The sequence below is a fragment of the Sesamum indicum genome, linkage group LG3 (assembly GCF_000512975.1).
Source record: "Sesamum indicum cultivar Zhongzhi No. 13 linkage group LG3, S_indicum_v1.0, whole genome shotgun sequence".
Lineage (NCBI taxonomy): Eukaryota > Viridiplantae > Streptophyta > Magnoliopsida > Lamiales > Pedaliaceae > Sesamum > Sesamum indicum.
In genome coordinates, this window is record NC_026147.1 from 8,215,349 (window position 1) to 8,241,654 (window position 26,306).

Here is a 26,306-nt window from a genome sequence, read left to right on the forward strand (position 1 = left end):
TTTCTTGATATTTTCTTGATTTCTGAAGGTAGACATAAAAATCAGATGTTAACAAAACTAACTTGCCCTGTCTTGGCTATAACTCTCATCTTTCTGCCATAACAGATGCTAAGATTGAAAGGACGGGCCAGAATGTGTATGGTGGAATAGTATTGTGGAACTCTGGGATAGAGGTTTAAAGTTCATTGGCCGATGAGCTCTGTTTATGCCATACAAATACATTGGGAAAATGTTTTCAGTCAGCTCGCAGATGTACAGTTTGCAACTGTGGTGTCAAAATCTTCATTTATCTATCCTTGCACTCTCGCTTTCGTCTGCAGAAGCTTGTGATTCCTCATCCTTTCTAAATCCAAGTTCTGACATATCTTGTTTTGCCATCAAATTCCTGCAAAGTCCATTGTACATGAATTTATAAAAGTTTTCAGATTATCGAAGAATAGCTCAAATATTGAAGTGAAACAGGGGAGACTTGCGTTTTCACAAGTGTATAAACATCAAATTCATTGTTCAGTTCCAAACAACAGAAAGATCTTATGAGAAGATATATTAGAAATTGGGAGGTCTTAATCATCAGCTACATGAAAACTAAATAGTAAACGTGTGGTTTTTGTGTAGTAACAAGAATTCATGGAACCAGGTCCCAATTCCGCGTAACTGGAATCATGGAAGACCACAACTTCTCGCAGAAAGGAAACTTTGATAACCTCCATTAAGGAACCAGCAACTTCATCAACACAAGGATAAAAAAGAAATGTTCCTTCATAAACATATATTACATTGGAAAGTGCCTAAGCACAAAACAGAAAATTAAATCGACGCACTTACTTTTCCATACGGCATTCCAGGTACTTCTTAGAGAATTGTCTACATTTTTCGGATTTATGACCTGAAGTCTTAAGACAGTTAATGTACTCTTTCTTTTCCTGCAACGATAAACCTCAAGAAGTGAGCAAACAAATGCGTGAAAGTATAACTTAACAGAGTTTCACCAAACCAAACAGCTTAGATGTTTCGAGATCTTCTACACATATAAAAATGAAGCTAAGCTGTGATAGATCTGTTTAAAGTGGCTCTACCAGATCACACAGATGCATATGGTCCAAAGGGAAGACCCCTTTTTCAGGCGGCACTGGTCTTGCCCCTCTATTTCCACCAAATGCTCCCCCTAAGCATATTGAGTAAGAAATGATTATCAGGAAAAAAATAACAAGACATCTAACTGATATGTTTTTATAGAATATCAACATGTCATTGTACCAAACAGCTGGAAGAACGTCATCATCATTATACATCCCAACACTTGATTAAGACAAAAATTCTATATAAAGTTTCAATCTTGGGTATGCATTTGGCCAACTAAGAACTGTTCCAAATAAAGAAAAGAAGTAATGAATCTTAAAAACTCTTCCATTCGTAGAAACCCAGAAATATTTGGTCCAAAGCTTGTGAATCAATCATATTTCTGACAAAAAACAAAAGAATTATGAGAATAAACAAGTCCTAAATCCGATGAGCGGAAATTTAACTGCACTCCTCATCATCTACAAATTATCACCTCAATACCCACTCAAACACACCAATAGTGCAGTCAAATAAGTCAAGCACCCGGGTTCTCACATTTTCAAAGCCGATCAATACTCCAATAACTTCCCAAAATATATCCATTAATCAAACATTCAACTCAAACTTCAACTTAAAGACGACAAATTACACATAATAAACCCTAAACCCTAACTGAAACGGAGAAAAACACTACTTACCTGCACTCATTCGCCAATTTTTCAATCGCTTTTCATCAGAGGAAGTCGCCTTTTTTCTTTTTTTAAAGGTAATTTCTACCTCCATTTCTGAATTCATCCATTACTGGGCTTTTCCAATAGGCCCAAACTGGTGGGCCATACGTTATGATGTTGGGCCATTCCGGACCCAACTTTCAGACATCAATCTCATGGCCCATTCGGAAAGAGAGCCCAACGTAGTAAAAGCTTAAACGCTACCTAAAAATAATTAAGAATTGAGTTTTAATAGGTCAAATATTTCATGACCCGACCCAGATAGAATTTACATTTAATCGAAATTCCAATGTAATTAATCTAACTTATTCGCCTACATATACTGATTTCAGTAAATTATGTACTATGATATTATGTTTAGATTGAGTAGAGGTGCAAAATTGATTTTGGGCCACAATAGGTTGGGTTGGGCTCAAAAATTTTGAATTAAAGTAAAAATCATTTTGGTGTTTAAATTTCCACAATCTCCTGTCTTGCTTGAAATTTGGTGTGATTATTCATAAAAAATTATATATAACACCCCTTGATATTTATTTCTGTCCCAAAATAGAAACTTTCATTAGTCAAAATTTAAGGAATACACTAATATTAACAAAAAAAAAAATCTAATTAATTTATTATTGATTTAGAACAATTCACGCAAATCTTTATAACCAAATTAACCTTAAAAGGGTTCCTATCACAAGAAAAAACCAAAAAAAAATTTAACCTTATAAAGGTTCCTATAGGAAAAAAATAATCTTATAAGATTTAAAATATACATCCTCCCATGCATTAACATGTGAATATGTATAAAAATAATTTAATTAAAAAATATTTATTTAACCTACAATAAATCAATGAACGGTCAATATCAATGTATCTATTTTCTGCTAACATCAACAAGATCAACAAATTTTAACTAAGCGGGATTTATTTTTTGATCAAAAGCAAATAAATTCTAGATGTAACTTCACAAAGTACACAAAATTTATATATAATTACATTAATCATAGGAACTCTATATGTAATTGCATTAAACTTCAAAAGAGCACCGCATAGTCATCCCAAATAACTAAGTCATAAAAAATCCTTCTGACCCTTACCTACAATAAGTTGGAAATGTCAAATTAATTTTAATAATTGCTATTACTATATCATTAAAGATTCCCTCCCTTTATTTTTGACCCCACGCACATCATACACCGACCCAAGTTTGGAATCCAGTACTTCATACTCAGACCCAATGAGTTTCCAATCCAGTACTACAACGATTCGGCAGGGTTTCCCCAAGAGACCCAGCATGAACCATTGTCTTGCTTTCAAACATTTCAGGCTCTTTTCTCACAGCCCCAAAGCCGACTTCAGTGGTAAGGCAAGGAAACAAAAGGAGGGTAAAAAGGAACAAAAACCTGAAGTCTAAAACCTGAGCAGCAGGGGAACCAGTGCCCAAAATGAAGAATGTACAATTTCGATTAATTCATTATCCATTTACATAAACGAGCTTAGGATGTTTTCGTCCTCTGAATAAAAGTAAATCATGATTCAAAAATGGTGAAAGCAAAATTTCTGCATGCTGCTGCTAGAGAAACGTAATCCAGCTTACTCCAACCGAACAAATTCCAGGAGCTCATGTCAGCACATAACCAAGATCCACATCTGGACAGTAGCCACAGGATCAGGGCTGACCTCTGTGTTAAGACTTGGCCGGCAGAGTGCATGCACGTGGCTGCTGAATCACTACTAGGATTGAATCCTTTAAGCCTCCCTTCTGGGGCAAAGTTGGCTGCAAATGATAAACATTTCAACTGAGCCACTTGACAATGATTAATCAAAAGTAGATCTCAACTTTCACTCTGAGGAACTTTCAAGATTGCATGTAATAATCACATGGATGAGCAAAGCAAGACTGAAAATGGTTTTCAAGAACCAAGCTAGATGGGATGTGTAATTTGAGATGAATTCAAGGTCGGTTTCAGATTTCTACAGGGTCGTCACTTACCACCCCAATGTGCCATTCACGACTTCTGAATTCTTTGAAAGTCTGGGCATCCATTTCCTGCCATTATTAAATCTTAGTTAGATAAGAGTTTTATCGGGTGTTTTGACCTCTCAGTAGTAGGTCTTGTTCTCTCTTTGTTACTAAGGGAAGTTAACGGCAGAAGTTTAGTTCCACTATCACTTGTTACAGATACAGGTTTAAGGTTTAGATGCAAAACATACTCTACAGTTAAAATATACCCCATGTGAAGAGTTCAAAGTGGAGTGATTACAATGATTAGTATAAGAACTGAAACCCCGAACTTGTTATCTCGAAATTTGCATTAAACCAATAATTAAGGGTCCTCTCGAATAGCTTTACCTAAACAACCCTTGCGAACATTGAAACTCCAAGCATTAAGAATTCGAAGAAGACTAAAAGTAATCAGATTGGAGCCATGGGGTTTTCTCTAGTGCTAATCAAGTGATTTTAGACAACAAATCTTAGCATAACAATTATTTCGTTTGCATGTCCTGCAACTTGAAGAGAAAGACCAATCATTGGAAATGAAGGTGGTGTTTATTATTTTGTATTAGCTAATGATGTGATTAAAAGTATGTTCTGTACAGTTATGTTCAAGCATCCCAAGGGAGAGAAAAAAATCTCAGAATGGCCTTATATTGCCCAAGATTATATATGTTGAACAAAAACCAAACAAGACGCACAGTTACTTGCTATATAGCCACAAATTACAAAATATGAAAACTAAAAAGAGAAAAACCGTTGAACTCACAATGCTGTATATAGGAGGTACTCTCTCCCCATCAGACCTCAAAGCAGGCATAACTGAGAAACCAGGTGCCAATTCTTGAGACCTGAAAATCCATCTGCAGTAAAAGGCGGTAATCTATATTAAGCTACCCAAAGTTATCCGTATTTTGTTTTGGAGTACATAAAGATTTAGTAATTCATTACTTACCCAATGTACATGAAGATGAAGAACTGTGCCCACTCTCGAACCAACAACCGTATCCAATAACTCTCAAACGAATTATCTATACTAATGAAAATCTGAAAAGAAAATTATTTGTTTACTGCATAGCATAAACCAAATCCAAGATATGCTTATTGTTTTTATGCTCATAAAAATGTTCATACTGCAAGTTCCGACACAGCCACAACATGCATTGCACCTTGAAATTTCCTGAAACAATATGAAAACAAAAAACACTAGTCAGCATCTAGTATGTGACAAATACCTCAGCAACTCACATTTCTTCATATGACCTTAGAAGGCAAAGGTGCGAGGATGCTTACTTGAACATGATATACTTTGTGTAAACTGCATCATGCATCGCGTGGACATCCTCGTCTTCTATGAAGCTCAACTGATCCCGCAAAACCATTAAATTCTGGTATACATGGTTGAATATCACATAGAATAGAATGAGATAGTTAAGCAGCAAGAGCACCTGCACAAAGAGAGGAAAATTCTAAATTAACTCTGTTTTCCTCTAGTGTTCATGTCCTCATACAAAAACAGCAGAAATTCAGTTCAAACATAAAAATTACTGAACAAGCAAAAAACTTAACATAACGACTGATAAGGGAAAACTCACAGAGAAGTAAGGAATAGATGCTCTGTAGCCAACAAGAGTCAAGTAGAAGACACACCCCAGAGAAGCCATGGTTCTTCGCTCGGACAGCGACAGGCGATGGCAGGTGATGCAATATCCATGAGATATGAGAAAGAATGATACAAATGCCAACGTTTGAAATAGCACTCCCATTATATAGACTCCAAAAGACATCCATAAAGAGCATACGTTTGAATAAAAGCATGAATACCTGCAAGAACGAAAATCAGGTAGCATTTAAAAATAGTCGAAGAACTATTAAGCAGCTTAGCCAGGATACTTCATGATTATCATCACTTAGGTGTTAAATGATCTTCAAATAACTAGTTGATTTTCCAACTGCAGAAATATGCATAACACTATAATCTGTAAATAGAGAAAAGCGTACCAGAAGAGGAAAGATAAAGAAAGTTGCAAAGTCTTAATCCAGGGAACAGAGGCAAGCATCCATTGCAAATTATTCGGCTGTTCCAGTAAATAGGAGCACAAATTATACAGAATTAGCAACACAACCCATAATTATGAAAAATGGAAAAAAAAAAAAAAAACACCAAAACCCACTAGGAATTAGCAATCGAAAGTTTCGAAAAGGCAAAATCCCATGAAAAGGTGAAGATATAAAGAAATATCAGTACAACAAACCAATAACAATGTCATCTTTGAACTTCTTTTTCCCTCTAAGATCAGTTTCCTTTACTATTATTTAGGAGTTGGGTATATATGCACATAAATCAAAGGTTCCACAGAAGGGAAGAAAAAAAACCCCACTCGGTCGACTCCATAGATACTCTCTAAACACATTAAATGAAAAATAAGTGAAAAAGTTGGACCTCCAAAACAGGAAAAAATGCTAAAATTAATGTTCCAGTCACCTTAAAAATGCGAACATTGAAACAAGAAAACAAGTGACAACAGCACTGAAGCTTAGACATAGAAACAAGTCCAGAAAAAAACCACGAAATGACCTGAAAATGGCGGTTTCTGAAAGTGTTGAAGGTCCAAGAAACGGCGGACACAACCCAAATGATCATGAAAGTGAAGTAAATTGGTGGGAGTGGCTTGTAGGATCCATCTAAGCCGTCGTCAACGCCGGCGCCGGAGTATTCCATTTTCGACGGGATTTTTCGCAACCTAAATTTCAACAATGAGAATCGCGGAGCAGTTACTCTCAGTTTCAGAAAATGGCGAAGTACAGAGGAAGTGGCGCTCTGCGATATATATATATACGCATCCTCATGCGTGCACGTGTAATTCTGTATGACTAATCCTTAACATAAAAAAAAGAATAATAATAATATTAATCACGATCGTGGGCCTCGAAATACCGAATTTACCCTCATGTAGCTTTTCTGTTTATTTTCAGAGGTTTTCCTTTTTACTCTTTTTATTATTTGGGACTCAATAAAAAAATTTAATTTTTTACCAATTAATCAATATTTTCAGCTATGATCGAAAATTTTGATTTTTGTCATAATTAATATTTTAGCCTGACGTGTAGAAACAACCATTAATGGTTGTGGCAAGATCCTGGTTAATTTATACTTGTCATGATTTTTTCTTTTAACTATAGTAATTAACTGCGACGAAAAATCATTTTTCTTCTAGTGTATTCAAGTTTCGTGTTGGAGATATATTATTCTAAAATATTTATAGTTTATATTCTCTTTATGCGTTATTTTACAAATACATTTATTTAAATGTGTGGCACGCATTAATTAGTTTAGAAAAGTATAATAACTAAAAGATATATGATTTTCAGTTTATTTATTTATTGTTATTATTTATTTTACTTTTACTTATTTTGTACATGTCTAAAAATAAAATATACTTACAAGTATTCTGAATAATTTTTTTATATTTTTACAAAATACAAAATTAAGTATATTTTAACTAATTCTTATTTATGTTCTAAATAAAAATTCTAAAAAACACTAACATACTTATCTCTATATTCTTCTCTCTCTATTTTCTTTCTTTTTTTTTAAATAGAACAAAAGAAAATCTAAATTTATGTATTTTCTCAATAAAAAAACAGTAAGATACTAAAATACTTGTGTGCAGAGTACGGAGTTCTTGAGACCGGAGGGCATAAATGTAAAACTAATAAAATAATAAAAGCATTAATTAATGGGTAAAAAGAATAATTTGAATGAATTGAAAAAGAATGCAAAGTTGATGGGGCAGAGTTTTAGGGGAAATGCAGTTGTTGCAACTTGCAAGTGCATCATGTTTTCATGCCATCCTTTAGCCCAACTCATCCATCACAACACCAACAGAAACGCTCATCACAAGTCAAAACTTCATCCCACCAACATTAACTCTTCTTTCCCCAACCCATCCATCATCGCTAGTTTAGTTCAGATCGAATTTGACTGAAATCGAACCAATTATATCGATAGATGGACTACTTTTGTCATGTGATAGTATACAGTTTAGTCAAAATGATCAATTGCATAGCAAGTATATCACATTTGCTATATATAATTGGGTCTATTAACAATTACAGAGTCATGGATTTGGATTCCATCAATGTGTAGATGTAATTCGATTTTGATAGTAGTTATTGGTCTATTTTTATTAGTTAATTATAAGTATTTGATATGTTGTTATATATAATTGTAATAATTTAAATTTATAATATAATTATATTGGATTAAGAGAAAAGGAAAGAGAAGATAGATGTGGAATTAGGATGAGTAGAAGTACTTGGCTAGTTTTGGGGGAACTGACGCTGACCTTGAAAACCGGGAAGACTGTGAATAAGTTGGATGGGAGATGAGATTAGGTGAACAAACTTATACGCAAAATTAGCTTCTTCATCAGTCCCACTACCCACCATACATATAAAAATGAGCAGGAAAAGAGGGTTTGATTGATGATGTCAACTGGTAATTACAAGATTAGGCCAACCTAATTCTCTTCACTTTTATTTCTCAAATTAATAATATCTCACATATGTTAGTGTTATTTATACCAAAAATATTTAATTATTCAATCCTGTTAATTTCTTTGCTTTGATGAAATGAAAAAATAAAATAATTATTTAATTTGATTTGAAGATTCCTTGCAATGTAGGGCTAAGGTCCAACTTTTCATATGGGCTTTGGGGGATCTCAAGCCCAATCATATCATATAGTTCATTGACTTTTAATAAAACTGGCCCACTTGTACAATACCCACAAAATTGATTGATTAGAAATTTACAAGGGTGTTAAGTTGGATTTCATGTTTGCTAATACCCATCACGGGTATGATATGAATTCGAATTCTATCAATGTATGAGTATTGATTTATTTTAATTATTGGTTATTAAATCAATTTATGATATAATTATAATATATTTATTGAAAAAATAAAATATGTTAGACGTATATTTTAAACGTAATATAAATATCTACACGTCATGTAAGGTGAAGATTCATATTTTAAGATTTAACTGTGCATAATTTTTTTTATTTTTTAATAAACCATGTGAAGTCGTCCTTGAATTAACAACTTCACATGTTCTTTTTTCTTTTTTTAATAAATCATGTGAAGTAGCGACTTCATATGGTTTTGTTTTTGTTTTTAAGTGTTTACTTAATAATTAATACTAAAAACCTTAATTATTAGTTACAATAATTATTTTATTATTGATTAATATTGAATTTAATATTTTTATTAATGTTGTCTACCAAGAATTAGAATTTATTTTCATAATAAATCAATAATGAATTTAATAGTTTTACAATGAATTTTTTATAAAATTTAACTAAAATATTAAATTTATTATTGAATAATAACTAAATTTATTTTTTAAAAAATTACATTAAAATAATAATTATTTTAAAAAAATTGGCTAGCATCGTTACTTCGAGTTTAGTTACACAATACACTTGTTGTCAATTCATTGTACATAATGTTAATAAAAACACATTATTATTTTTTTCAATTATTTAAACACGATATTAATAAGAATACTAAATTCAATAATTAAATAATAATTAACAATTACTTTTTATTAAAAAAATATTCTAATAATAATTGTTTTGAAAAAAAAATATTGGTTGGTGATTATTATTTTGAGTGAAGTCACACAATAAGAATATTTTTAATTTCTTATACACAATATTAATAAAAATATTAAATTTATTATTAATTAATTATTAAAGATTTATCATGAATTTTTAATTAAACACCCATTAATTAAAAAAAAACAAAACAAACCATGTGAAGTTGTTACTTAATATTAAAGGAAAAAAAAAGCATGTGAAGTCGTAGCTCTGACTGACGACTTTACAGTATTTTTTTAAAAAAAAATGTGCAAATTCTCATTTTGCAGAATTTTGAGGAATTTTGATTTATTTATTTTAATATCATAATAGGGGAGATGAGATAGGGTAGTGAATGAGAAAAATGTGGAAAACGAGACAAGAACAGAAAGTACATGTACTGAAAGCAGGACCAAGGTACAATCAATAATGCAGCAAAGCAGCCCAGACTAGCTTCTGCCTACTACATCTTTTCATGCCATGCTACATTTTAGTACCTTTATTTGCTTCCAATCTACATTCAATTAATTTTTTATTTCGAATTCTATACTATGCTCTATTTTTAAATAAAATATTAATATATATTTATATTATATAAAAGATGTAGTAAAATTTAAATTATAAACTTCAATTTATAAATTATACCAAACTTTTTTAAAATTTGACATATTTACGAATACCTTTTTATTTTTTGAAAAATTAAAATATCCCATAATGTTTGATGAAGAAATTATGTCAATTTTGCCTTTGTTATTATTTTTTTAAGTTAAAAATTTTAAAATTAAATGAGTTGGATAGAAAAAATTGAAAAATTATATAAAAAAAATCCCCAAGGTCCATAAAAATAATTAAAAAAATGAACAAATAAAAATTAGAGTTTGGAATAAATATACTCCTCTCCTCTGACGTTTAGTGTAATTACACATAAACTCCTTATAGTTTGAAAAAAATACCCCTATTACCACAGATATTTGAAAAATTATGTCTAATACCCCTGATGTTTGAATTCGTTTAATATTAGTAAAAAAAATTATATTTACCCTCGATTGACTTATTATTAACTTATTACAGATCAAACAAATTTTATCTAACTAAACTACCCTTGTATACGTCATTGCATGCATTAATGTATAACAATGTATAAGAAATTATTAAAAAATTTATTTGACCTATAATAAGTCAACAACAAATCAATCGGGGTAAATATGAGTTTTTATATTTTTTTTATAAATATCAATAAATTTGATGAATTTTGACTAACAAATATACTTATTTGATAGATAAAAGCAACTTAATTGATACTATATATAATTTTACAAACTATATATTTTTATGTGTAATTACATAAAATTTCATGAGAGTCGAGTAATTATCCCAAACTATAATCAATAGTCCACAAGATCATTTTGATTTGTTAACCACAAAAAATGAATAAAAACATAACGAGAACCAATGAATTTGGACTATAAACCTAATTATTAGATAATTATTAAAATTAATAGAATAAACATAATTTTTTAAATAACAAATTGAAAAAGAATTTATTATCGTATTAAATTTCAATAGAAGTTGTTGCGATTCACCATTTAAATTATGTAAAAATTATTACAAAACGAACACGGTACGTATAGTACAAAAAATTGTTTATTAGACGAAATTTTAGGTCTGAAAGCGTCTCAATCATAGGTGGTAATGAGGAGCTCATTTTAGTCATTTCATGAAGTCGTAGTCGGAAACGTGGAGCTCGGAAATTGAATAGTGTCACTGCAACGGACAAAAATGTAAAAATAGACACCTCAACGGACATATTTGTGTACGTGGGCGATGGAGACCTGCCCTCTCCCCCTATACTTCCTATTATTTTTAATATTTTTTTTATGCAAGAAATATATTATTACAGTTAATTTATTTTTCACACAAATATATAATATATTTATATTAATACGACATGCGATGCATTCTCGATCTGATTTTATCACGCACCCAAAAAAAAAAATTATAATAATTAGAATTAATTAATATTTGTCATATTTTGTTATGCGTAGAATACCGCCTAATGGTTTTTAATTTTGATTTGGCATGATTTATAGAAACAATAATTAATATTTATTATACGTTCATGATTAATTGTATTGATCATTTTTTTTTATCATAATGAAAAGTCATTTGTTTTTCGTGTTAATTTTATTATTTTATGCTGAAAAAAAAAACACATGTTTAAACTCTACAAATGTGAAAACTTTTCATTTAGAATCGATGTGGAATGCATACCCACCTCTCAATATTTTGGCAACTCTGCTTATGGCATAAATTGTGTACATGACATAATAAAAATGTTAGGAAATAGCATTAAATAATATGACAAAAGTGTGTCACCAAACGGATGCTTTGTTTCTTTCAAATATTAAATACTTTTCTTACCTAGACTGGGACAACCCTACACCACCTTAAGAACGGAATAGAATTTTGCAGACAAAAAAAACTAATAAGAAAGAAAGAAAACTGTCGTGGAATAATATTTCAAGAATTAATGAAAAAGGTAACTTCTTTTTATGGTGTAACATTTTGTAGATGCAATTTGATGGGCTTCCAGGCTTGCATTTTAAATGGAGTCACGGGCCAATATAAAGTTTTAAAAAAAATATAAGATATTTATTTTTAAGGTAAATTTATGTGGACACCCGTAAAATTAAATTTAATTTTTATAAATTAAATTATAATTATATATTTTAAAGTTTTCTCCCGAAAGTTATATTTGTAATTGTGTAAAAGTACATGGGAAATTACATTGACAATCTCTTGCGAGTTTTATATATAATATTAGAAAAGGCAGCGAGCGGTACATTACATTGATAACCCACGGTGGATGTATTTGAAATTTTACAAAAAAAATAAGGGTGTTTGTGTAATTAAATTCAATTTTAAGGAGTGTCGATGTATTTACCCTAATATTTAATTTCATCACCTTTGGGATAAAATTGTTTTGAAGTTTTCAAAGTAAATTTCGTTATTTGAGTATTTTTAAAATCGTAATTTGCATTTTATATTTAGAAACTTTATTTTTTCAAAAAAATTTGACTAAATTTGCAATGTGAGTTTATTTAAATTGATTGGTAATAAGTATGACACTAATGGAACAAATAGGGCAGTGTTAGATTTCAACTCTAACATGCCCAAAACATAAATAGGGCAATACTATGATGTGATATATGTATAGGGAGTATATTATTATTATTAGTACCAGCAATTCTTAAAATAGTGAATAATTATAAGTAACTCATTTTTATTTAAAAAGTTATAAAATACCATCTCCTGAATTTAATATCTGTGTAACAATTGGTCTATTCTATTAACTTTTTATCTAATTTTTAGTGTAAACTGCCAAAATATCTTTTTAAATTATAAATTAAATTTTTATATACTTTTTAAAAATTTATGAGATATTCTTATGAACTAATATTTTCAATGAATTATTTACTTTAATAATCCACCATAAGATTTTTTTATTTATATTTTCAAATATATTTGTTTGAAGAAAAAATCAACATAATAATTTTTGAAGTTATAAGAGTATTTATAATTAGAGAATGAGGATAGAGAGGAATTTATTTATATAAGTTAGGAAGGTTAGAAATTGTGAAAATGTATGGAATTATCCCCCAATCACTATCACACTCCAACGTACACTTGATAATTCGTGTCTTTAATATTGCCGGATTTTGATGTTTCCCCTTTTTGCTTCAAAAATCAAAACCACACACATATTTTTGCTTCTATCATATTCATATTCATACCTCAACTCAACTTACTCTCCCTTCTCCCTTCACTATATAAATTATAACTTAATTGCACCCACCTCACTTCTCATCCCTCCTCCCACTTTCTCTCTCTACACTCCATCTCCATCGTCCTCACCCACCATTCTCAGACCAGATATGCCTGAGCCACCACCCTGTTCAGCCTCTTCAGCTTCATCAGCGTCCTCATCCTCCTCCGCTGATAACCCGTGTCAAAACAAGTGCAAGAAAAGAGCTAGGGATAGTGGGAACAAGCACCCAGTTTACAGAGGCGTGAGGATGCGCAGCTGGGGGAAATGGGTCTCCGAAATCCGCCACCCTCGGAAGAAGTCTCGCATTTGGCTCGGAACTTATCCGACCGCTGAAATGGCGGCGCGGGCCCACGACGTGGCGGCTTTGAGCATCAAGGGAGACTCGGCGATTCTCAACTTCCCTCAGCTAACTGAGTCTCTGCCCCGCCCCGCTTCACTCTCGCCCAGGGACGTGCAAGCCGCGGCGGCGAAAGCCGCGGCTATGGAGGAGCTCAGCCCGTTGTGCTCTTCTTCTACGGCGAGTACTACGGCGTCGGATGAGCTCGGGGAGATAATTGAGCTGCCGAGTTTGGAGGGGCGCTACGACTCGACCGAGTCGCGGAGCGAGTTGGCGGTGGTTGACTCGGCGGACGGGCTGCATACGCCGTGGTGGGAGTTGGATAAGGACTTCTGCGAGTATTTCTCCGATGAGTTGGCCGGAGGTTGGGGGAGTTTGATTTCATGCAGCTTTGAAATACGGAAATGGGCTTGCTAAAGCGTGGACGTGTGCCTTGTGCTTTCTTGCTTGTACTTTAGATGTAGATGTCATGTACGTACAATTACACGTATATTGTACAAATTACGGTTTTTCCTCCAAAAATTATTTCTGCTTTTTTAAATTATTTTTTATTTTTGTGAGATTTAGTTCATCGATTACACTGTAAATATAAATGTATACATACTCAAAATATTTCCAGTATATATCTGGCAATATAATTGTGCTAATTATGCTATGCAGTCAAAATTGTATTTTATGTTTCATAATTAGCCTTTTATAATTTTAATTTTATTAATTCTAAACTCACCATATTGTATTTTATAATTTTAATTCCAAACCTTAATTTCATTAAGTTTCAACAAAAATAATGTTACTTTCCCTCCAGACTTAACGGAACTAGCTCGTGTGATGTGTGTGCTATTTTTATCATAAATTTAATAAAATTAAAATTTAAAAAAATTAAAATTATAAAATATAATATGACAAGTTCGAAAATAATTGGATCAAGGTCGGGAAAAAGCTAATTAATGGGATGTGAAATACAATTTTTTTTGGTACAAAGACAAACTCTGAAGTCCAACGAATAAGATCATGACATCCAGAATTTACGTAGCAAATGAAATCACGAGTTTAGTTAATAATAATTTGCTCCCATTAGAGAAAAGAAAAAAGCGTGTGAAGAAAATCCTTAATTATTGTTACACCTTTTTCCTTGGCACTAATTATGTCATAGTCTGTGGATTTTTGTCAAGACTAAGACATTTTCTTAGGATCCATTTGCATTTGACATCGACTATTTGTTTTTCCTGTTCCTTCTCCCATGTTCTAACACCTCAATTCTTCTCAATGTCTTCTTCTTCCTTTTCTTTTTTTTTTTTTAAACCTTGAAAATGTCATTTTCTGGTGTAATAAATATTTTTTTAGGATTACATTTTATAATCTGAATAATGATCGTTTTTATATTGACATTTATTTATTTTTTTGATTGACTTATCATCTCAACTTTATGAAAATATTTTTGTAACTAAGTATTTTATCGAAGAAACATCATATGCAGTGTACATGTGATATTTAAGGGTTATGCAATGTGATATTTTTTGAATATACACATCATATAATGATTTTCCAATAGAAAAATTAACAAAAAATGGGGTCATATATGACAAAAGGCAAATTTTGCAAAGTAGACAAAATAAAAAAAAAAAGAATATAAAAACGAGTATAGTTCAGATGGCAAAATACAATTTACCAATTTTTTTATAATACAATTCATTACATCATTCAATAAATTCAAATTTAACTGTAATACACTTGTGTTGTAATTAATGTATAGTTTAGAGAAAGTGACGAATCACATGTCAAGAGTATTTTACTTGCTTTTATTTGTTTAATTCGACCAAATTTAATTTGAGCAAGAAATTTTCAGAAATAGACATACACCAAATCAAACAAGACCTTAAACTTACCAATCAAGTATAAAAAAAAAAATACATACTTAAAACAAAACTACCTCTGTAGAAAATTTAGTCGCGAGTTGTAATTTTATTTCATTTATATTTTTAATATAAAATACATTTATAATTTTGTTTTTCTATAGAATTTATTGATTTTTTTGTAGATCGAATTAAATCTCGTAAATTTTACAATTAATTTATTTACATTGGCTAAATTTACATTTTTTTTTATTTTTTTATTCATAGAGTTGGTGTGTCATACATAGAATCAATTTTTACCCTTATGGCTTATATATATATATATATATATATATTAACCGACATGTGCTAAAAAAGTAATAAAAAGAATAGTATAAAATGATCCAACTCATGCAATTAGAATCGTATTTTTAATTATGACAGCTAGATGCACCTAAGTTGTCAAAACAAACTCGTTGGGTAATTATTTTTTTAATATGCGCTTTTGGTATATGATTGAATGATTTTGAGGTACATTTGAGTGATGATAAGGGGAAGATATATATGTAGGGGTAATGGGTAATCATTGTCGACATGCCCTCACCATATCCCTCCACGTAACTCATTTTACTTTTCTTTCTCCAAGTTTATTGCCTTGCCGATAACCACATTTTAATTAATTTTCGGATAAATCACAACCATCTCCTTAATATTTATTATAATTATAATTAATTTTTAATTATATAAAAGATCATAAATAATTTTTTTATTATTATCGATCATCTAACAAATACTCCTCGTGACAGTATATTGTAATGAATATTTGTTAAACGATCGTTAATCACTATTAAGTGATAATATTTTTTATTTTGTCACTGTATAATTATTAGTGACAAAAATTATACATAAAGTTGTCACTGAATACAATAAGTGAAGTAACGACATAATTAATATAGTAACAACTATTATTTAGTGTCACTAGGCTGCCACTATAACATGAATAATTAATTGTATTTAGTGACGACTTTATGCATATTTTTTAATCATTAATTCTTGCTAATAATAATTTTATAATAATAACAATAAAAAAAATACTAAAATCATGAAATTCATTATTGTGAGAAAACAAACTTTTCTGTCCCTTAATATATATAATTAATGACAATATTAAAATTTTAACTTGATTTTTTATGTCACCAATCTTTTAGATTTTTATAGTGAGTTTTATAGGGTATTTGTGGTTTTTCAACCAATAAGATGGTATATGTAATCACAATGAACTTCGGGCGAGTCCCCGTTGTAATTTACTCTTAATTTTTTAAGTTTTTCTTTATCGAGGTATCAAAATTAATTATTTTTGTTAAATAATAAATTTATTTTTTTATTTTTTGGAATATATTAAAATTAGAAAATTAAGATTATATGAATAAACAATAATATTAATTATTTGTTGATGTCATAAAAGCAAAGATTGAGATTGATGTGCTGAATTTTCCTGTTCAAGTTGAAAAGAACATTAGATGAAAAATAAGGAAAGTTTTTAAAATGCACTATTTTACCAATATTGGGAATTTCCTCACTCACTCTCTCTCTTTCATCACACACAAAAGATGCAGGAGACGTACATATGACGCTGAAATTATGTCAAATTTAATTATTTTCCAAGAAAGAAAAATACCTCCAAAAATCATGAATTTCGTGTTAAAAAATATTTTTTATGTTAATTTCGAGTAGTTTTCAAACTTATTTTAAAACGAACTCAATATAAATAATAATATGACGAGCGCAAAATCCAATTCAATCTCGCCCTTTTTCTTTTTTTTTGAAGTGGTAATTACATTGATATTTTAATAAATTAAAAGAATCATACGTTCAATCAATATAATTAAGAATAATAGAATGAATTACAATAAACTTACAGATTTATATTGATTGAAATAAACACCCGCACGTATGATGAGACTTAACTTTATTCATGGGACCTCTTCCTTTTAAAACTCTCCGAAACCCATATAAAAATTGATAATCATTATACTGCAGATTAAAATATCTACTAAAAGATATAATATGATATTTTCAATATTTTTTATTTTTTTAAATATTCCGAAAATGAAATCGTAGGGGCCCTTAAGATTTCTCATGATCGAGTAAATAACGTGACAAATAAAAGTAAGCTATCGTCTAATATATGTTCAAAAAAATTAAAAAGAAATTACTTTATTTATTTGAATAATTCTCACATCATTGAAGAGAAAAAAGCAAAATAAAATAAAATGTAATTTTTTTAAAAATAAAAAATAAAAATAAAAGATTGAAAAGAATGTGAGAGGCTGTGGTTTGTGCACGTTCCAATCAGTCGTTCTCACAAGTGCTGGCACTTTGGCTATTCATTTCAGACACACTCAACTAATTATGCGGCATTTGAAACCACTCTGAAATATCATTCACTATTTTTGTCCCTTTTTCCTTTTTTTTTTTAAGAAGGAAAATTATTATTATTAACATATAGTCATGAATAAAATATAAAAGTTTTTAAATATTAAGATTACGAAACTTTAACTTTAATTGATGTAGACAAACATCACACATTATGTAACCTCATTTCCCTGTCGATGTGTTTTTTCAGAACAAAACCGTTAGGTATCATTTCACATAATATCAATGTGATCGGCATAAAATTAAAGAAAAATTAACTTATTGTCAAAATACATATAAAAAACAGATGAAAAGAAAATAGATTGTTTGATTTTCTTATGTCGAATATTATAAATTGTATATTTTTTATAATAGTTTCTTGTCTTGTTTACTTGAATATATTTGATTATTTAGAAATATTAATGTCTTGAATTTATGTTTAAATTTTATCGTATTTTATTAAAAAAATAAATAAAAGAAACTTATTGAATTGACCTCTCTTATTTTTGTTTTTTAAAATATCCAAATAAGAAACAGAAGTGGACAAATTCACTTAACCATTGCAAATAAATTGTTAATTTTTCTATTTATGGATTTTATCTATTTTATTTATATATACTAGCAGATGTGACGCACTGTTCTTACATGCATATAATAAATAATATTTTATATTTTAAAATATATTATGAATAAGAAAAAGTATATATAAACCAACACATCAAATTTCTCAAAAAAAAAAGAAAGAAAAAAGCAACAAACAAAAAAATAATCAATTTAAAAATATTATTAATATAATAATAAAATTGGTGTTGCGATATCATAACCGCCGTTTATGAGAGAAAAAACTCTTTTCTTTTCGTTTACGTCGCCGTTTACGAGATAAAAAACTCTTTTCTTTTCGTTTACGTCCCTAATTTTTGTAACTATTGTGATAAGATGAAGTTTCACAAATACTGAGTCATGTGGTTCAAAACGTGCTGAATTTGCTTTTGGCTAATCATAACAAGGCTTTTTTCCGGCCAATCAACAAAGAAATGATGTTTCCATTCAAATTGTTGTCAATAATGACCACGGTTTTTTTATTAATTATTTTTATAATTAAAATAATAATTGTATTATTATATCATCATTTTAATAAATTAAATAATATATTGATATTCAATACAATTACTACGTTAATACAATAAGAACTGTGAAATAAAATATAATAAATTCATATAAAGTGAAACAAATGCCCATATATTTGGTGGGCCTCGAACCCCTGATCTCAAACTTATTTAATTTTAACCACTTAGATTTAAATATCATTGGTGGCTAGAACTTAATTAATTGTTAGGATTTATGGGTCACGTCAAGATTGCATGTTGAAAATTGAGCAATTATATTAATTAAAAAAATTATAGACTAATAATACAATCATTATTCTGAACTAATCAATGATATTTATATTTACTGTTAGAGATATTAAATATTAAAAGGATAATTACGCTCCTTCCATGAGGTTTAATTTTTCAAACCACATGGTATTTACGTGTAATTATATCAAATTTTAGAGGACGGGAGTATAATCATCATAATATTAAATGATTCTCGTCTCTAATAAATTAAGGTTTTAAATGATGCAATCGTTCAACATATAGAATACTTCTACTCAAGTAAATTAATAAATACACGATACAATTGAAAATTCGAGACTTGTAATTTAGAGGGTGTTTGGGGTGAGCTTATAAGCTTTTTAAAATATCTTATAAGATGCTTGAGAGTTTATAATTTCAGTTGCCAACTTATTTATAAAATCTTAATTAACTTCTTTAAATTAATTATAAATTTATCATTACTAACATCTTATAAAGTGTCCAAACACATCGTGAACTTATTTTTAATATAAGATCTAACATTGATCCTATAAGCTCTAAAAACATCTTATAAAATGTGTGATCAACTTATAAGATCTTTTAAATAAATCTAGCCAAACAACCCCTTAGTTTATTTTGAAGCGAAAGAGTGGACTATTATTTCTTAAATAAACATATTGCAGTCATCAATATCAAAATATTTATATTTAACAGCAACCGACAACTATAATAATCATACACTAATTATCAATATAAGATAATCTAATCAACAACTGTTATTAAAGTAGAAAGACACCTACAATTAAAATATAATAATATTTCACATATTGGTAGAATTTGAACTCATAACCTTAAAATTATGGGTACTCAATATTGCTAATTGACCGACACTTAATTTATTGAAAGGGAGAAACTGCAAATAATGGGTATACAGCATTCAGGACTAATTAAATCAACAAGTTGGGGAAAAAAACATTAAAAACAGTGAATTAGGAATCTTGAAATAACAACGTTTGTGTTGATAAATTATTGAACTTGCCAAACTGTTTTAAGATTCGCAGTTGCCGTAAAAGTTCTGTTTTTGATTTGTGTGTTTTCGACAATTATCATGTGTTTCAATAATTTTTTTTTTTTTTAATAATTCATTTGACACTAAGGAATTCAAACAATTCGGGCTGCTAACGAGGGCTTAATTCAGTAGTCAGATTGAAACATCATAATTAAACTTTAAATATTATAAATGTGGATGGTTTTTCTATTTTAATATATTTATTCAACATTTTATTATTATGGTAGTTACAATAGGCTCTTATGAGGTTTGTCGTAATTATAAATATTCACTTTTTATTTGAAAAATTACAAAACACTCCCTAAAAATAATGACCGTCTAATAAATACTCCTTCATCACAGCTTATTGTAAGGGGGTGTATTGTTATACGGACATTAATTTCAGGAGGTGTTTGTAATTATGATAAATCTCAATAGAGTTGAAAATGGTTTATTTTTGTCACTAATTAATTAAAAAGAATGTTTTATGATGGACAAAATTTAAAATTTATATAAATTTTTGCGACTTGATCATTTTTCTTTCAAATCCTAATAGGCTGGGCACAACTATACGTAATTAGAGAATTGAAAGTGTAAGTGTAATTCTAAAAGATTTTTTTTGAGAAAAATTATAATTTTATATTTTTATAGGGATCTAATAATAATTAATGAAAAAAGAAAGAAAGAAAGTAATAGGACAGACATTCTTGAAGGTTTTCAGAGTAGATTCGGTGACTTAAAATAATCCCAAAATTGATGGCATGTGAAATCTTGGCTTGGCTTTGAAAGTTTTATTTATTTATTACATCATTTTCAGAGTCACGTTCTAAATATTGTTTTTTAAATAAAGTCTTTGTTTTTATGTGAAGAAAAAAGTAGACAAGTCAAAACTACAAAATTTTCATACCAAATTGGAAGCTGTCACCTACACAAAATTGCTTTCTGGGAACAGCAAAAACAGCTCATTTTTTGCTCTTTATCTCCTTGTTTACATTCATTATATGCTCAACAACCAGATTTCAACTCATCACTCACATTCAACTCCACTATGTATGATAATCATTCATTATTATTATTATTATTTTGATGTGGTTAAAATAATACAATTCTTCTTCTTATTATTATTATTTAATCATGATTGATTGCCAAGATTAAAAGAAATGTTCGCATTAAATAGTTCTTGACCACAATCATGCAGTATTTATCTGTCGTAGTTGATCTTATGAGGTGGCTAAAACGGGTGAATAGCAATTTACCTCTCTGTGATATTAAAAATGAGCATATTAAAAAAATCTAGCAATTTACCCCCCCTGTACTTTTTAAAATGAAGTAATTTACCTCCTTGTATCATAGGGGGTGAGTTGTTGTATTTTAAAATATATAGAGAGGTAAATCTCTATTTATTTTTTTATAAGGGGATAATTTGCTCATTTACGATATCACAAGGGGGTTGCTTGCATGTTTCCCTGGCTAAAACATTAACAATTGCTTAAAGCCATGACGGAAATTTTTTCCATGACTAATAACTTTTGTCATGATGAGTAAGAAAAATATTTGTATCGAGTGTTGCCGCTTTTAGTGCATAAGAAATAAAATATAGACAATAATAAGTTTTTTTTTTAGTATTTGATCTAACCTCAGCACTTTTAATGCAATCTATCTATAAATTAATCATCAATTAATGCAGTGGATAATCATGTGTTTTGCACCTGATTACTTAAAAGATTTGATCATATTAATTCCTTCTAGAACCCTGTTGATATGTTGCACGATTAGTGTTACAAATGTTAAAGACTGTTTGCCAATATTATAATTTTTCTTTTTTCAGACAACTTAGTTGTAGGGTCATATATATATGTTCAAGAGATATATGTTTTCTTGAAAATAGACAATACTAACAACTTATGCATAATTAAATTAAATAATACCAAGAAACACAATGAGCATGCATGCATACCTCACTCATTCTGTTAAATCAATTAATAAAAATTCGGTAAGACATCATTGTCATGAAAAAAGAGAAAAAAAATAAAAAAACAAAGTAATTAATTAATTAAATTTCTTTTCAATATCCAAATTAATAGATATATTGATTAATGTGGCTTAACAAAACACCACAAAAGTTGCTAATAAAATCTAATTTAATTGACAAAACTGAGGCCTCGTGATTTTGAGATCATGGGTTCGGTCCCACTAATGATAATTATTGGTTATTTAATACATATTTAATATTAATAATTAATGTGTAGATTCTTTGAGTAAATTAATTATAATCATTAATGTCAAATATCAATGATTATAATAATCATACACCAATCGTCAATATTAAATAACTACATCGAGTCAACAACTACTACTAAAATAGAACTACACTTACTATTAAAGTAGAATAACATATCATACTCTGGTGGGGTTCGAAGATATAATCTTATAGTCATGAAGCCTCAACTTTACTAATTAAATTAGGCCCCGTTGGCGTGACTATTGATTTACACCAACAAAAAGTTGGTCGAAATTGAAAGGTGATTGATGGAGTGATTTCTTGTCAAATGCAACCGACGACAATTAGCAGGTAGGGCACCTCCATTAACTAAGTTTAATTTTCATTAGGGATCTTTGATTATAATGATTTCTTGAAAAGACTTCCATTTTTGAGCTGCAAGTCACCATATATTATAATTAATCATTCTCTTTTAACTTCTAGCTTTGATGTTCATTCTCTTGTCTCACTCATCTTAGGCCAAATTGCAAGACATCAATTTTATTTTATTTATTTTTTATGATTGATAAAATATTTGAGGTGAACCTTCTTATGTAATTAGTTCATTATTTTCAATGTAATTATTTAATTATGAGTCAATCAACTCCACGTAATTATTTATTGTCAAGAAATTGTAACGTTGTGTTTGGATTTTAAAACTTATAAATTAATTTATTGGACTTATTTGGATAATTTTAAGTTATATGGGATTCGAAATTTATTTAGAAACCTACTTTGATCGCCTGTAAAGTTTTATTTAAGGATATGATATCTGCATCTCTTGATTTATGGTCTATTTATATAAAATCACTCATGTTTTATAAAAAATTACATGTATGATCTATTCATCAAAACTTCAGCATCATTTACACGAACCATCCATACATTTTGAAAAATTAAACATATATTCCAAAAAAATATCAATATCACTGCACAAACTACCCATACTACCTTTTTGGCTGTCAGGAGTGGTATTTATTCAAAAAAATAAAAATGATTTGTGTAGATAAATCATAGCGCAGAAATGTGAAGTGATTGTTACTACAATTATATATTAAAAATACAAATATATCACTAATTATTTACAGTAACGAACTACATAAAAATTCTTGGCAATATTAACTTCTTTTATATCAAATTATGTCAAAAATTAGATTATTGTCAGTTAATTTATATATCTATTTTATTATTAAATGAAAATGCCCTTTTGTGTCCTCTCTAATTATATAATCTTTTATTTTTTTTTTAATTTTCTCCATCTTTTCATAATCATCAAATTGTCTACTCTTTTCAATATTCAGTAACTTTAATTTTTTTATAACATTTCTAATATCTTTAATTAAAATACAAATTTAAAAATAAAAATTGATTTAAATTTTTATTTATTTGACTATGCACTCTGATTTGAACGTGCCACAGTCATTAGTATATAACAAAATTGTGGAAAATGACATTTAATATTTCATTATAAATATTAATTTTTGTTTTAATTATTTGAAAAATCCCACTTAACATTAAGCTAATTGACATGAAGGTTTGGAAGATTTTATTTCACTATTCTGATGATTTTAAAGATTTGAAAGATGAGAGACAGAAGCAAAGGGACAAAGAGTAATACAAGCTTGTTTGTTTGAATGATGATCAAACCCTAATCGCCCCTCTTCATTACATTATGAGGAATCTTAATTATATTATCCTCATAATTACATATTGATGACTCATTAATCAAAAATAAAATTCATAATTATTTCAGTTAATGGGATTCTGTCTGGGCAATTAAGGTTGATCAAATTAATTAATAAGTGATAGTTAATGTAATGATAATGTACTTAAGCATCGTTTCTAAAAAGGGAAGAATTCAAACTGTTTGACGCGCAAATCATACTCAAATGTGTGTGGACAATTAATTTTAAATTTTTGAAACCAAATATTACTTTAAAGTGCAAATTCCTTAAAGTTGATGTGGTAAGTTAACATAAAATGAATTTTGATAGCAAAATAAAAAAACGAACATAATTCGAATGACAAACGTAATTTACTATTTATATTACTATAAAAAATATTTATTCTCACTCACAAATGACAATTTGAGAATCGTTTATACAAACTTTTTTTATTTTGTCGATAATATTCAATAAATTAATTCACTTTTTATTTTTAAATATAATGTATTGATTTCTATAACTTATTTTTTTTATAATATATTTTAAAATATAAAAATTATTTATTATATGAACGTGGATGGCAGAATGGCTAGTACAATCAAGTTATGGGCCACAAACAATGGCTAAATAAAGTAAGAAAATGTTATAAACTATTGCTTTCTGGGCATGGACTGTTATGGGCCATTAGGCTGAATCAAGTTGTAAGGGATAATCATTTAGGGCCCAAATGAAAGCCCTAAAATCAAAGCGTTCGGCAGATTACCCCTAAAATCCAGTTCGCAACTGCCCCAAACTCATCAGTAAGCGGTGCTTGCACTCGAGCGTGACAGCCCGGCCGCGTAATTCCGGCGGTTTCAGTTCATTAGGTTCCATTGCTCAGCTCCTCTGCTGAATATCTTAATTAATTGGGATTCTGTTGCTGTTCGAGAGACCGGTGAAACGTAAATTAGTGGGGGCGATGAAGTCTCCAAGATGGGGTTATTTTCGGATTATTACCGGTACTATACTCGGGGGGATTCTCGGATTCTACTGTATGCACCGCGCTGAACTCAAGTACAAGGTTTTATCCTCTTCTCTGATCCAAACTCTTTCTTGTTCTTTTTCCATGATCTGGGTTTCGTCCTCTTTTGAGTTGACGTTTGTGTTTACGTTTGAGCAGGAGATGTGGAACGAAAGATTGAGGAAGTACGAGGAGGAACTGAATAAAAGGAAGAATCAAGAGGCAGCCAATGAGTTTCAGGAGTCCCTCTAATATTGCCCTTTTTGTTCCGCTTACATTCTGTGATTTCTATGAGTTTTTCTTTCTTGTATCTTTTACGCATTCATCACTATTATCAAGAATGTCGGAAATTCTGGTGTTGATGTTCCAATTAATAATACATAATCTGATGAAGCCATTGATGCCCTGCGCTTAGCTTTAAATATTCAAGAGAGTTTGATCATATTGACAAATTCTGCCCAAGATTTTGTGTTAATTTGCTGTGCAATCCTGCTTATACAAATAACACACAATTTCTCCTGTTACATGAAAAGGATATTTCATATATGTAGCAGGATGCCTCGTTTTCGACTGTTCTGAGGTATATAGTTTCGTAATTAGTCCTGCAGGTGTTACACTGACTTAGTTAGATGAATGACACATAACCAGTCGGCCAGCCGCCGTTAACAATAAAGTTACCTACATGTTAAAGGAGGCAGAAGCAACTACATGAAATAAAACCAGTTCTTGCACAACCAATAATGATCGTCAACTCTAAAGCTACCTACATGTTGAAGGAGGCAGAAGCAACTATATAAAAGAAAACCAGTTCTTGCACAACCAAGAATGATCTTGCTCCAGAGAACAGTGATGGTGCAGGGGGTGCATCAGAGGACTGTGATGGTGATTGAGAATTCTGGTGGAGCGGTATCACCTCGACTGTCACTCTTTGCCCGTTTTTGCAGTGATCTGGGTCGGCACTCACGAAATATACCAGACCGAGTTGCTGCAGTTTGATCACGGTGTTGCCGTCATGGAAGAATGAGATGGGGTGGCTTGAGTTGCAGTGATAGTATCCCCATTTGTCCACCACCTGCACCGTATCATTCTTGTACTCGAAACCTATAGGGGTTAAAGAATTAGGGCTCCGGTAAAACTGGAACACA

At 29.9% G+C, this 26,306-nt stretch overlaps 4 protein-coding genes and 1 long non-coding RNA gene across 6 annotated transcripts in view; 2 read left to right on the forward strand and 3 right to left on the reverse strand.

The window, feature by feature from the left end:
* On the reverse strand, positions 1 to 1,860 carry LOC105157666 (cytochrome c oxidase assembly protein COX19). The gene is made up of 4 exons (XM_011074099.2): positions 1,761 to 1,860; positions 1,077 to 1,165; positions 826 to 923; positions 1 to 385 (listed from the first exon to the last, which is right to left on the reverse strand). The coding sequence occupies exons 1-4, from the start codon at positions 1,855 to 1,857 to the stop codon at positions 283 to 285; spliced, it is 387 nt and encodes a 128-aa protein (XP_011072401.2). The 5' UTR covers positions 1,858 to 1,860; the 3' UTR covers positions 1 to 282.
* LOC105157668 lies at positions 3,077 to 6,571 on the reverse strand. 2 transcript variants are annotated; one of them, XM_011074104.2, is made up of 9 exons: positions 6,356 to 6,571; positions 5,779 to 5,855; positions 5,373 to 5,601; positions 5,071 to 5,225; positions 4,912 to 4,957; positions 4,733 to 4,824; positions 4,547 to 4,640; positions 3,775 to 3,831; positions 3,077 to 3,558 (listed from the first exon to the last, which is right to left on the reverse strand). In XM_011074104.2, exons 1-9 carry the CDS (start codon positions 6,497 to 6,499, stop codon positions 3,469 to 3,471), a joined length of 984 nt encoding a protein of 327 aa, XP_011072406.1. In that variant the 5' UTR covers positions 6,500 to 6,571; the 3' UTR covers positions 3,077 to 3,468. The 2 variants fall into 2 exon arrangements, with proteins under 2 accessions (XP_011072406.1, XP_011072407.1); XM_011074105.2 differs by lacking the exon at positions 3,775 to 3,831.
* On the forward strand, positions 13,188 to 14,208 carry LOC105157670 (dehydration-responsive element-binding protein 3). The gene has a single exon (XM_011074106.2). The coding sequence runs from the start codon at positions 13,357 to 13,359 to the stop codon at positions 14,002 to 14,004; it is 648 nt and encodes a 215-aa protein (XP_011072408.1). The 5' UTR covers positions 13,188 to 13,356; the 3' UTR covers positions 14,005 to 14,208.
* LOC110011737 lies at positions 24,921 to 25,558 on the forward strand. The gene is made up of 2 exons (XR_002286807.1): positions 24,921 to 25,221; positions 25,321 to 25,558. It is a non-coding gene; the product is annotated as an uncharacterized LOC110011737 (long non-coding RNA).
* Positions 25,483 to 26,306, reverse strand: part of LOC105157671 (mavicyanin) — a 1,164-nt gene continuing 340 nt past the window's right edge. The window contains exon 2 of the mRNA XM_011074107.2: positions 25,483 to 26,262. Coding sequence (XP_011072409.1) covers positions 25,925 to 26,262 — 338 coding nt within the window. The 3' untranslated portion in view covers positions 25,483 to 25,924. The remainder of the gene's footprint in view (positions 26,263 to 26,306) is intronic.